The sequence below is a fragment of the Castor canadensis genome, chromosome 8, assembly GCF_047511655.1.
Source record: "Castor canadensis chromosome 8, mCasCan1.hap1v2, whole genome shotgun sequence".
NCBI lineage: Eukaryota > Metazoa > Chordata > Mammalia > Rodentia > Castoridae > Castor > Castor canadensis.
The window spans coordinates 153,374,937-153,388,619 of record NC_133393.1 but is presented as its reverse complement, the minus strand read 5'-3'; the positions used below and the strand labels follow the sequence as shown (position 1 = coordinate 153,388,619).

Here is a 13,683-nt window from a genome sequence, read left to right as displayed (position 1 = left end):
CTGGGTCTTGGGCCTCTGCCCTAAGGAAGGCTCTCCAAGGGTGCCAGCGTGCAATGGGCAGATCTCAGCCTCCACAACTGCCTAAGCAAGTATCTTACCATCTCATTGTCTTCTCTCTCTCTCTCTCTCTCTCTCTCTCTCTCTCTCAAAGCTGTTTCTCTGGAGAACTCTGACAATTCCCAGGCTTAAATACCCCTTGTGAATAATATTTTGGTGGCAAAACAAGTTACTTAAAATCTGTTGTTCTGAATAACAGAACAGCATATGTTGGCAGGGCGGCGGGGGGGGGCCGGAGATCCTTAACAAAATAAACTTGATAATCCCAAATTATTAAAAATCAACATCTTGTGGCTTGGGGTGGGGCTCAGTGGCAGAGTGTTTGCCTAGCATACGTGAGGCCCTAGGTTTGATTCCCCAGCACTACAAACAAGATCCAAAAAACAAAAAAGAACCACCATGGGAGGGTGAACCTAAAAACTGACGTGTTTAATTTACATTTCGCAAAGGCTACAAGTTGCACGTATGGTCTTATATTACATGTCCTGACTGACCCCTGATGGAAACACAGGCCAGCAAAGCATCAGGTCCAGACATGACAGTGAAAGTGGAAGAATAATAGAAAAACATCTCTTTCCAGCAGACACTGTCATGCTGTCACACATAGCATTCTCCAAAGCCCCAAGTCAGGTCACCTGAGATGGCTGTGGGGTGTAGGAGAGAGGCCTTTCCCACAGCTGCCCTAGAGCTGGTACAGGGTGTAGTGAGGCCAGGACAGTACCTGAGCCCTGCTGGCCTCTGTTCTCAGAGGCCACCCTGTCATGGTTTAGATCAGAGCAATAAACACCACACAGACAACACCACAAATAAAGCTTCGCCGCCCCCCCCCCCCCGTGAGAGGACAGCTGCCCTCTGCTCCCCAGCAACCACCAGCCACGGCCCCTGCCCTTGTTCTTCCTGTGACTTTGGGGTCAAAGCAGTCAGCTTTCCCATCTAGCTTATATTCATCCTCCCCCACAAAGCTAATATGGTCCATTGGCCTTGCAGGTGCAGCAGCCAGGAGGTCCCTCTGCAGAAGGGGCCTTGGACCATATACCTAGATATGCAGAGTGGCCCAGTACAGACCCACCTGCTCCAGGAGTGTGTGGCCCACCTGTAGGGCACTGGGATCAGGAACTCCAAACACTGCCAGACCCTCAAATGCCCCTGCCCTGCACGGCTCCATCTGGCCCATTGCACAGAGCAGCTTACAGGCCCAGGCTGCACCAGCATTGGGTGGGCTCAGTGCTGCAGGCTGACCCTCTTATGTTCTGTTCTCTGTTCCACACTTTGGCCCACAGGTGTCCCCCTCCTGACACAACATTAATGTCCCTTCCAGGAGCCCAGGGGCCTGGCTCCCCCTGCCCACAAAAGCCCTGAGCTCCAGGGCCAGACCGCGCCTAAACAGGACCCTTACCTTGACCAGTTCCTTAAATTTGGGGTCCTCCCTGGAGGTGGGGTCGATCATGGTGCGCTCCTCATTCTCCTCTGCCAGGGACAAAAGGGTGACAGTAAGTCTGTGGGGGGCAGGGATGCTGGGGGCGGGGAATAGGGTGAGAAGCAGAGACCTGGGCATTTTCTCAGTGAGGACACGCCACATGGCCTCATCAGTCATGCACCAATCTCAAAATCAAACTACACAGTGCTGCGGCAAGGAGATGAAGCCAGACTCCATCATTCTACCCAGACTCCCCCTCCCTGACTCCTCCAGCAGCTAGTCCAAACCATACCCATGTGAGAGAGAACCATTCCCTGGCCAGACATGTCAGGTGAGAAAAGCTTCATGCACCGGTGTTTCCCTGTGACACATGGAATAGCATCTGGGAGAAGCCAGGATGGTTAGAGCACAGTTTAAATCATTAAGTGGGAATAAATCAGTATGCAACCTTGTATGTACAAAGAAATATCAGGAAGAACTAGCAAAGAGCAGGGCGGGCATGGTGTGCATGCCTGCAATCCCAGCACTCAGAGGAGGCTGAGTCAGGAGGACTGGCTAGCCAACACAGTGAGACTGCTGAAAGGGAAGAATAAGCATAAGAGTAAGGAGGGAGAGGGAGAAGGGGAGGAGGGGGGACGGAGAGAGGAGGAAGGAAGGAAAGGAAGGAAGGAAGGGAGGGAGGGAGGGAGGGAGAGGAACAAAGGAAGGGAGGAAGGAAGGAAGGGAGGGAGGGAGGAAGAGAGGAAGGGAAGGAGGGAGGGAGGAAGGGAAGGGAGAGAAGGAAGGAAGGAAGGGAGAAGGGAGGGAGGGAGAGAGGGAGAGAGGGAGAGAGGAAGGGAGGGAGGGAGAGAGGAAGAGAGGAAGAGAGGAAGGGAGGAAGGAAAGAAGGAAGGAAGGGAGGGAGGGAGGAAGGGAAGGGAAAGAAGGAAGGAAGGGAAGGAGGAAGGAAGGAAGGAAGGGAGGAAGGGAGGGAGGGAGAGAGGAAGAGAGGAAGAGAGGGAGGGAGAGAGGAATAGAGGAAGGGAGGAAGGAAGGAAGGGAGGGAGGGAGGGAAGAAGGGAGGAAGGGAGGGAGGGAGAGAGGAAGAGAGGAAGGGAGGAAGGGAGGGAGGGAGGAAGGGAGGGAGGGAGAGAGGAAGAGAGGGAGAGAGGAAGGGAGGAAGGAAGGAAGGGAGGGAGGGAGGAAGGGAAGGGAAAGAAGGAAGGGAAGGAGGAAGGAAGAAAGAAGGGAGAAAGGGAGGGAGGGAGAGAGGAAGACAGGAAGGGAGGGAGGGAGAGAGGAAGAGAGGAAGGGAGGAAGGAAGGAAGGGAGGGAGGGAGGGAAGAAGGGAGGAAGGGAGGGAGGGAGAGAGGAAGAGAGGAAGGGAGGAAGGAAGGAAGGGAGGGAGGGAGGGAAGAAGGGAGGAAGGGAGGGAGGGAGAGAGGAAGGGAGGAAGGAAGGAAGGGAGGGAGGGAGGAAGGGAGGAAGGGAGGGAGGGAGAGAGGAAGAGAGGGAGAGAGGAAGGGAGGAAGGAAGGAAGGGAGGGAGGGAGGAAGGGAAGGGAAAGAAGGAAGGGAAGGAGGAAGGAAGAAAGAAGGGAGAAAGGGAGGGAGGGAGAGAGGAAGACAGGAAGGGAGGGAGGGAGAGAGGAAGAGAGGAAAGGAGGAAGGGAGGGAGGGAGAGAGGAAGAGAGGAAGAGAGGAAGGGAGGAAGGAAAGAAGGAGGGAAGGGAGGGAGGGAGGAAGGGAAGGGAAAGAAGGAAGGAAGGGAAGGAGGAAGGAAGGAAGGAAGGGAGAAAGGGAGAAAGCAAAAGAAACAGTAAAAACCTGAGAAAAGATGCTGTTTCACAGCACAGCATATCCATCCCTACCCTCTTCTGTTTCCCTGTTTATTCCCTCCACGCTCCAGCCCGAATCCCATGGACAACGGGGGACCCAGCTGAGCTTGCCACACGGGCTCATGCCGTGGACGTGGGGAGGAAGCAAGTCTGCAGGCAGGGTTGGGGAGGGGGGAGACCCACAGAGATCAGAAATAAAAGTCCCAGAGCCACGTGGAAGCCAGAATGTGGAGGCTCCTCTAACCACAGCCAGTCACTACCTGCACCTGACCCTCAGAGGCTATTCTAGGAACACCGCCTGCAATCCACACAGAACTCAGCAGTACCTGCGTCCCCACCCTGGCTCCCACTGCTGAAGGAAAGGGCATCAGGCTAATGCAGGGCCAGTCAGCTGACTCAGATGGAGCAACTCCCCGGGCTGGACTCTGAGCACCTCGGGCTGGACAGGCTCAGTGCCTGCTTGGTGTCCTCAGAACTGTGGGCTCCTTGCAGGGCAGCCCTACCTGAGTCTGGGTGCCACCGGTAAGGAACAGTGGCCTGGCCCTACAAGGAAGCTCTGGTTAGCACCTGTGAAGGTGAAAGACAGACACCTCTGCGAGCCTCAGTGCCAGCAGGCATGTTCTTAGATGCATCCCTGGCTTCTCACTTCCCTGTGGGGTGGACCAAACCTAACCCCAACTAGAGGGAGACAGTGGCCAGGTCTCTGGTGAGACTCAACTGAAATCTCCCAGAGGCACAGAGGTGTGGCAGGAGGCTAGGCTTGGGGGCTCTGCACAGACCAGGAGGCCTCGCTCCAGACATAAAACGTGTAAGCCTGGGCCTTTGAGCCTCTCACTGTCAGCCCATCACTGCTAGCTCTGGAAATCTCCTGCTCCCATTAGCACAGGATCCAGGGCATCCAACCCCTGCCCAAGCTGCTGCTTGACAGGCGCCCCCCCCCCCCCAGTGCTTGGACATTCTGGAGGGAAGTGACCCCTAAACTCCAGGGGGGCCCAGAGTGACTGGAGGTGCCAGGCCCATGGGTTCCTCTGCAGCAGGCCTGGGGAGCCGGAACCTTCGTCACCCAGCACCCTGGATACCTGTGACATCTGTGTGAAGAAGCAGGACTTGCGGGCTCTGGCGATGAGGAGGGTCTGAAAGATCCCTTTCCTCCTCACCAGAAAACCGGACAGCTGAGACTGGGAGCTTTGCCCCTTCAAACTCTATGGCACGGTCACCATGCTCGTCGCTGGTGACACCCACTGATCAAGGCAGAGCCCTCAAGTCCACGGTTGGCTACCATCCCTCCCACATGGGGCAGGTCAGGCACTGACCAGGCCAGGCCTGAGCCAGGTCATGCGAGCATCACAGTTTAGAGGAATCTTCCAGGACAAAATAAAAAATGACAAGTCCAGGTCAAAGGCAGCAATTTGGAAAGGCCACAGACGAGGAGGGTTAGGGCCCAAAAGGCATCTCTGAGATAGCAGAGGTCAGGGTCAGAGTAAATCCCATTTTCTAGGGTTTCTATGGGTCCAGACCAGTGATCTGAACTGGGAGTGACATTCCCCCAGGGCCCATATGGCAATGTCTTAAGACAGATGGATTGTCCCGCCCGGGGGCACTTCTGCCATCTAGTGGGCAAAGGTCAGGGCTGCACAAGGATGGTCAGCAGCGGCCGCAGCCCAAAGAGAAGAAGCCCCACCCTAAGGCAGGACTCCCAGGCCTAAAGCAGGTCCCCAGGCTGAGTGGCCTAGGGTACCTGCTGGGCAGCAGCTCCAGGCAATCTGAGGACAGCCCCACCAGAGGTGCACTGGCCAGAGCACAGAGAGCCCCGGGGGCCCACAGGACCTTAGGGAGCTGGCCCAGCTCTCACTGCCCGGCTGGCAGGATCTGCCTACACCTGCTCCTCTGCCAGTTGTACCTTGCCACTAAACCCAGAGGGACGGGCAAGGACCTCCCTTTGAAGCAGGGTTTGGAAATAAGCAGACTTGGCTTCCAGACTGACTAGCTCCCCAAACACAATCTAAGAGAGATTTACCTGGGCCATCACCCAGATAGCCTGGGGCAGGGAGTGGGGGCTGAGGGGATGGACGGGGCTGCTCAACGGTCCCACCTGACCAGTGCAGGCCTTGGGGCCTCTGATGTGCAGGGACAGGACAGAGATGAGCTTGAACCTTACTTCTGCATCTCCTGATGCCCGGTCTTGGGGCTGCTGACAAGGGAGACTGTCAACAGGGCTGGCTTATGATACTCCCGAGGGCACACGGTCCACTGGAAAGTCAGCCCAGTGCTCACATCCCAACCTTCTCCTCCACAGGGCTCTCTCGGGGCTCTCCCACACTAAGCCAACACGCCACACACGACCTCACCACCCAAGTGGGGAGCCAGACAACTCAGGACAGCCCCTCGGTCCCAGAGCGTGAAGTCACTTCCACCAGCCTGGGCTGAGCCCATTTCCACTGAGGAAAAGCAAAGCTTGCCCTTAATCCCTCCGCCTCACGGCCAGCCCTGGTTCACTGCCATATGGCCCTGTGCGGTCCTCCTACAGGAACTGTGACCATAGCAAACTAACTTCCCATTATCAGTGCTCCCTAATCTGGCAGCTTCACCATAACTGAAAAAGAGTAAAACTTACATTTTAAGACTGGGGAATGAGGGCTAGTTTCTCCCTGGGAACTCTCTAAACATGACCTTAACTGAGACCCATGTGTCGGGTTTGATCTGAGGGCCAGACCAAGACCAGTTTAACGCCAGGGACACACGACTGACTCATAGAAGGAGCCAAGCATCCACAGTACCTAGCAGGGCGTCTTCAGGGTGAACACCCACCAAAGCAGGGGACATCGGTGAGTTGATAGCACTTTTGCCTTCTTCTTGCAGGTCACTCACTGTTGGGCAAAAAAGAAAAAGAAAAACTCGGTCAGTGTAAACGGAGTGCAGCAGCCTCACACGCTGATTTTGAAGGAGAGAGAAATAACCTCCCATGTTTCCCACATTTCACAAACCTCCCTAACCGGCTGGTTGCCCAGGAAGAGTGTAAAGGAAGTTCTCCTAACCAGGAATCCGCCCTGCAAGGTTACCCCGTGCCAAACATTTCCTAATTCCCTGCAAGCCCCGGCAGTCTGGTTGCACTGCTGTTTGGAACACATGGACTAAGACAAGGAAGCTTCTGGAAGCTTTTAGAGGATTCCAGTCCTGCCTGAGGTTGCTGTGGCAGACAAAGCATAGACCACGGCAGGACCTGAGAAAGTGGAGCTGCCCTCGCTCCCCGGGAACCCAGTCCTGCTCTGGGGACTCAAGGTGTGGACAGCCGTCCTCATGTACGTGAGAAAGCAAACTGAGTGTGCCACTATGGATGGCCACATTCATGGGGACAGAGATCTGATGGCGGGTGCAGTGAATTCCTGTAATTTCAGGTGTCTGTTTTACGTGTGTTGGACTTTCTCAGGCCGGAAGCTGGACTCAGTCACCCTGGACAAGGTTTCTAGCTATTCATGTCCCACCCCCTAGCTCCAGGTGTGGGTCCTCCAGATCACTGTTCTCTGCAGCTGCCTGCTGGTGACCACCTCCCTAGGGGACAGCCAGATACAGCCAGGTTGGCTGGCCCTGATGACCCCCCACACCTTGCATGGACTGTGAAGATGGGCTGTAGTGGCCATCCTGTCACTTGCTGGGCCTGCTTGCTCTAAACCCACTAAAACTCCTTTAGGAACCTGCTTAGATAATTCCCCAGGCCCAGTACAGGTGCTGGCCCATGGATTTCCCCATCACCGCCACCACACACACACACACACACACACACACACGCTCCCTGATGTGTGAGCACACGCATGTGTCCCAGACCCATAAGTTATAAAATCTTTATTTCTATCTATCTGTGTCTCTCCTAGTCACTGGAGGGAAGTTTGTCATCTCAGGCAAGAGGTGGCAGCCAGAGCCCTGGCTCTGTCTGAGACTCTGGGCCCTGGGACTGCTAGAGCAGCCAGGCAGAGTCTCAGACCGAACTGGGGCTCCAATGGGCAATACCGTGGCCTCTGTGTGTGGAGAGAGCACAGATCGTGGTGTGCTGGGCGCAGGGGTGTGATGGTTTTGGGGCTCGGACAGCTACAAGCTTAGAGGCTCAGCCTGAGTCCCAGTGCAACAGAAGGACCTCTTGTCTCCCCTGGTACTACTGAGACACTGCTGGCCCTCAGGCCATAGCCACCGGGGAGCAAGGGCAGCCATGCAGACGTGGAGCTGAGTTTGCTGGTTAAACGGCACACACTTCTGAGGTCTGGAGCATGGCTTTGGGCCCCAGCTGCACCTCAGGCTCCAGCCCCAGAGCCGGTGGGGGCAGGGATCATCCAGACACCACCATTTTCCACAGCCCTAAGACGTACTGGGCAGCAGCAAACCAGCCCTCTCCGTGGTAATCTCCAGTGACAAGTGCCCAGGCCACCTTGCCCACAGCTGCTCCTCCTCAGTGGAACGCAGAAGCAAAGTCCATTGTCTCTTTCAATGTCACAGTCACCTAGCGCCCTTAACTCCTATAGTTCTGGGCACCCGGCCTCCACAGTAGGGTGACAGCACAGCAGGGGCCTGGGCACGATGGCTTCAGAGCAGGCAGGCCAGGTGCTGCCTGGGTGCCAGCCACCCGTGCTGGCTGGGAGACCAAATCCTCCTTGCCTCTCTGTTTTCTCATATGGCAACTGCAAATAACACTGTAGAAATGTCAGGGCCCTGGCAGGGCTGAAGGACACAGTGAGTGTCAAGTGTCCAGCCTGACCCAGGCTCTTAAACACTGCTGTGGGCCCAGCCTTGGGAACAACATGCTCTCTGCCCCTCACAGAGGCATCGGCAGAGGGGCCCTAGGACACTGGCTCCTCTATTGTCAGCAAACACCCTCTTATAGATTCACGTCCACAGCAACGCTATCCAAAACATCCAAAAGGTAGAAATAACCCAAGAGTCCGTACACAAAGAGGAATGAGCCAAATGTGGCCCATCCATGCAGTGGAGTACTATTTAGCCCTGAAACGGAAGAAACTTCTGACACATGCTACAACATGGGTGGGCCTTGAGGACATTATGTTAAGTGAATTAAGCCAGGCACACAAAGGCAATCCCTGTGTCATCTTTTATACCAGGCACGGCGAGCAGTCCAATCCCAGAGTCTTTTATGTTTGGAGGGGGGCTAGTTTAACCCACACAGACCTTCAGTCTAGAAGATGAAAAGTTCTGGAGATGGAAGGGGATGATAGTTGTGCGTTGTTGTAAAGAAGCTTAATATCAAGAGCTAAATTTGGTGGATATTTCATCACAACACCAAAAAACAAAGTGAGTCCTCTCCCAGCTAAGCCAATATTCCAGTCTGGAAACCGGCCCTATAGTCAACAGCACACACCCTGCTCTACCCTGCAGAAAGCACCCCAAACAGACGCTAGACACCATCATTATGGAGCCCATACTAGCCTCAAACTCAAGAGTCTCCTGCCTTGGCCTCCTGAGTGCTGGGATTACAGGTGTGAACCACCACACCCAGCTACTAGTTGTCTTTTAATCCTGAAATCCTTACTGAAACTGTGGAAGAAATAAGCAGACATTAAAGGGCTTAGTAAGTGAACATTAACAAGGATTTTCATACTCCCTCTACCCCACCTCCCTAAATATGCCTCAAAGATTCCACTTGGGGCACCAGGCTGGTCTAGAAAACAGACTAGATTTCAGCAAAAACTTTAGCTGCATAACTAGTTCAGAGTGTTTTAAGGGGAAGAAAACAGGGGTGACTTTCACAGGAATCTGCCCGGTACCAAAGCCTGGTGAGTGGGGGTCTGCTGAAGACCGTGGGCTTCCTGAGCCCCCTCTGGTCTCTTTCTCTCAACTGATGTCACAAAGGAGGACAGAAGAGGTCCAGGAATCCCTTAGGTCAAGGTAATCTGCAGTGGTCATGCTGACAGTCAAAAAAAGAACAAAAGACCCACGTTTCAATTAAGAACAAGGTCATTTGAATGGACTTCCTGGCTCAGGTGAACCACACAGGCGAGCCTGTGGCTCTGCTCAGAAAGACCCCAGAGCTCAGCACACACCTCACCTCTTTACCTGGACATCAGCTATGTATCGGAGCAGCTGGCAGGAAGTGGGGGTGCTTACCTGATTGCAGAAACAAGAGGGAGAGGAGGAAGCAAAACGGCATTTCCAAAGCCTAGAAACTGGGTCAGGTAGGAAGAGAGGAATTTCCACACCACCCTTAAACATCAAAAATGACACTAAACAGGGCCAGGGATTGTATGACCTTAATAAATGAGAAATGTGCTTGCAAGCCCACTAGGTTCCATTTCCCAAGGGGCAGTCATGCCCAGAGACCCCAAAACAGGAGGCGGGGACATAGCCAGCAGACCCCACGGGACCAGCACTGTGAGCACAGGCTGAGGTCACAGAGTCTCGGCTCAAACCTCACTTTGCCACATGCTGGCATGTGACCTCAGGCAAGTCCCTGCACCTTGATAAGCCTCAGTTTCCCCACTGTACCATGGGGGTAGGAGGCACACCTGCTCACAGGGGTGTTACGAGGAAGGGGGAGGTTGTAAGCACTCAGCACGGGGCTCGGAACGCACACCCTACAAATGAGGGTTGGCTGTGCCAGATATCCACTCCCTGGTGAGGCTCACGAAAGCCAGAAACTGAGGAGGGTGGGTCTTCCATCCAGGCAGAACCTGGGAGGCTCCTTGAAGGAGGCAGCCATTGGACCAGGCCTTGAGAAAGGGCCTTTGGGACTGCATAGAGCATGAGGTAGCAGGCTGGAGCCAGCACTTCCGGAGCCCAGCCTGACAGCCTGGGGTCACCAAACCTTAAGAGGGTCCCCACATGCCCTCAGGGCCTTGTGACTCTCAGCAACCTGGGTTTTCCAAAGGATGCAGCCACTTCAAAACCTCTCACTGAGGAGCTTCTGGTATAAACCTGATTCCTGGCATCAGGATCCATCCAGTTTGGGGAAAGAGACACTCCTAGAGAACGTCTGAGGTCCCCCTCTGAGGACTGGCCCTGCCAGCCTAGTGGCTTTCAGTCAGTTGCAGAAGTGCTCTGGTTTTTTAAAGCACTGGCTCATTTGCTACACAGACACACATTTCAAAGATGTGAATCACTGTTGTCCCAAGTTACAGAGAAGACCTGTGCCCTGCCCAGGAGAGCGGGCCAGAGCCCTCTGGCAGGTCTGGTGGACACAGCAGGAGTGAGGGGCCAGAGGCCTGGGGAGTGGCTCATGAAGGCTGATGAAGGGGGAAAGACGGGCTCCTGTATGTTTTCCTAAGTGTCTCTGAGATGAACACCCTGCTCACACAGAAGCAACAGTCAGCCAGGAGGAGTCACACCACCGCAGTCTCGCTGTAGGGGGCTCACCTTGCAGGGTTGATGCTCGGTGGTCCACGGCCCAGGGGCTACATGGGAGAAACACCAGGAGGACGTGGACAGAGGAGGAGGCAAGAAGCCTGGCACCAGGCTGCTGGTCTCAGACCCCAATGGGGGACCAGCTATCACCTTGGCAAGGTATTTAATTGCTCTGTGCCTCATGGTCATCTGTGAGATGGGACTTGATATACTTAGGAGAGACTACAAGGTCTGACTGGTGTGTGCACACGGTCAGCTCGCCTGAGCCCTGCCTGCCCTCAGCACCCGCGGAGCTGTGGACTTGTGTCTGCCCTCCACCACCCCACCAAGGACTGGGCAAGGTTTAAAAAGAAAACAACAAAACAAAACAACAAAAAAAAAAAGCACCTCTCAGACTTGGAGTCGCAAGAGCACAAAAAGGAGGAAAAGATTGAAAACCTAAAGCCACTGAACTTCAAGAGCCTCCTAAGAGCCTCCCGCTCAGACCTCGGGCCAAACGCAAAGCTCCCATCTCTTGTTCTCTTTTTAATCTTTTTTCTTTGTATGGTCTCACTTATTTATTTATTTATACCGAAGCTCTTTCTAAAAAAAGGATGTTAGATGGCTTTTTGTTTCCTTTTACACAACTTTGAAAGCAGGCTGGTAGAAGAATGAGGCTCCCTTTGGCAAAGACAAGACATGAAAGTACAAAGGTCAGCCAGCGTCTCCAGCCACAAGGGGACAGGGCAGGATGGGGCAAGACAGGGATCACTGCAAAGATGGGGTGCAAGAAGCTCCTGGGGCGGCAGGGGCTGGGGACTCACTAATAGGGCAGGCTGCAGGCCCCCAGAGGGCAAAACAACCGTGACTCCATCATCTGACATTTCCTAATGGTGTCAGTGCAACACAGCAGATGTGCTTGCCACCTATGGGGATTTTCTATGCCACACACACATTTTGGTGTTCATAGAGAACAAAGGACCATGGGGAGAATTTTCAGTAGGTCCCGTCTGAACCAGGATCAAAGAGAAAACCCTATAAAGACGGCCATTCTTCACCTGCTCCACATCCAAAGGGAGAAATTTCAAATGACAGGAAAGTCACCTCAATTTGACACTTCACCAGACCCACTTCCACCCATGGTGGGTCCTCTCTTCCACTCTTCAGAGCCACAGGAGAACAAAGGGAAAGGAAGAGCCTCTGTGCCGACCACACCCCAGCTCAGCTCCTCAGGAACCCCAAGACGCCTCTGTTAAATGAAGTTTCTCCAGGGCCCCACCAGGGAAATGAGAGCTTTCTATGAATTTCTTCACAGAAGTTATAATTTATCATAATGATTGATTCTGATATCAGAATCCCATCACCCACGAAGGTCTTCTTCACAGAGAAGTTCTAAAAATAAGTCCGACTGTGCTGCAGGTGAAGAGCTCACAGCTCCACGCAGCTCAAACGAGACTGAAATATGACATGAACAAGAGCGAAAACACCGTCAGGCTGGCAGCCGGCGGACGAGGCCAGGCGATGTTGGCCTGACCTCCAAAGCTAAGGTGATGGAACGGGTCGGGATGGTAATTTGAAGGGGTGAGCCGCTTCTGACTCATCAGGCACAGACAGTCCTTGGCCCTGAGGCCCAGCCCTTCTAAGAGTCCAAGTTCAAGTTCAACTTTCCCAAGACTACAGACTGGAAGGATGATGGCTAACAGCCCCTGAGGGAGCCACTGCTCTTCTTGCCTCGGATACAGGAAAGGAGTGAACTGACAATTCATGTGGCAGAACATCCAAGAGCGAAGGCAGATCTGGCCGTTGTTACCGAGGGACGGATTTTGGCTGTCACACAAGCCGCGCCACATCGCAGCAAGCTGGGCATAGTCACAAGATTGAACTCACTGCAAATTCTAGGCAGGAAGGAGTTTCCGTGCTGTGCTAAGACTGTGGGAATCAGAAAGGGCGCCGCTACTGCCCCAAGCCGCAGGGACTGCTCAGTTTGAACAGCTGATTTATGGGGTCCATTCTGCCGGGGCACGAGGTTCCATCCCATTTCTCAAGACAAAATGAGTTTAGAGGCTGAAGAAATTTTATGCACATTTAATAAGGCCCAATCCCAAGAAGGCCACCGGGGCTGAGCTCAGCCTCCCGATCCACAAAGGCAAGTGGAAGGGCTGGGCCTGCCTGGTGCTGCCCACACCTGCAGACGGCCGAGAGAGAAAGGGCGTGGCCTGCTCACCTCCATCCGCAGCCTGCCTCACCCTGGCGCAGAAAAGCCTTGGGAGAAATCAGGCATGATTATAATATGGTGGTGAGCTTCTCAAAAAGCAGCTTTCAAACAACACAGCGAGGTAGAGCAGCCCCTTGGTATTCACAAGAGATTGGTTCAGGACCCCCTGTGGGGACCACAATCCAGGACGCGAAAGTCCCCTGTGTAAAATGGCATGGGATGAGTGTAGAACCTACACGTACCCTCCCATACACTTCAAATCATCTCTGGATTATTTACAACACCTGCTACAACGTAGATGCTACACAATCAGTTGTATCTTCAGCAAATAACGATAAGCAAGCAGTCTACTCGTGCTCAGGACAGATGAATTCTTTTCGAAATACTTCCATCTGCAGTCAGTTCCATCCTCAGATGTGGAAACCGTGAATATACAGGGCCAACTGTGTCTATGTAAAAAACACAGCCAACACTGCATTTCTATGTGCAAACATTTAAGTGCACAGAGAAAGGAATGAAAGGATACTCTAAAATGACAACATTACCTCTGGAAGGGAGGGAGTAGCTGAAGGTGAGGACAGAGAGGGAGCGTTTGCCTCCACACTGTGTTTGTAGGTTCCTTGTGAGATGAAAATAAAGCTAAAAGAATGGAAACTGAGCACGTGTCCTGACAGGGTGTGTGCAGAGTGCAGTGGGGACCCACAGGAGGTGGCAGCCAGTTCTACAGGGAATGCTGAAAAATGGGTTCAGTGACAGAAACAGCTCTGGGACCCAGAAGCAGTCTGGGGACTCTCCCAGTGGTACTCAGGGGACACAGGAAGCCACCCAGGAGAAAGAGGAGCTGGGAAGGGGGACACA

The 13,683-nt window shown here is 53.8% G+C and overlaps 1 protein-coding gene across 5 annotated transcripts in view; it reads right to left on the bottom strand.

Moving 5' to 3' along the window:
* Parvb (parvin beta) overlaps positions 1–13,683 on the bottom strand; it is a 103,155-nt gene that overhangs the window by 48,573 nt on the left and 40,899 nt on the right. For all 5 annotated transcript variants that reach the window (XM_020174207.2, XM_020174212.2, XM_074084659.1 and 2 more), the window contains 2 exons: positions 6,068–6,157; positions 1,454–1,524 (listed from right to left, as the gene is read on the bottom strand). In XM_020174207.2, coding sequence (XP_020029796.1) covers positions 1,454–1,524; positions 6,068–6,157 — 161 coding nt within the window. The remainder of the gene's footprint in view (positions 1–1,453; positions 1,525–6,067; positions 6,158–13,683) is intronic.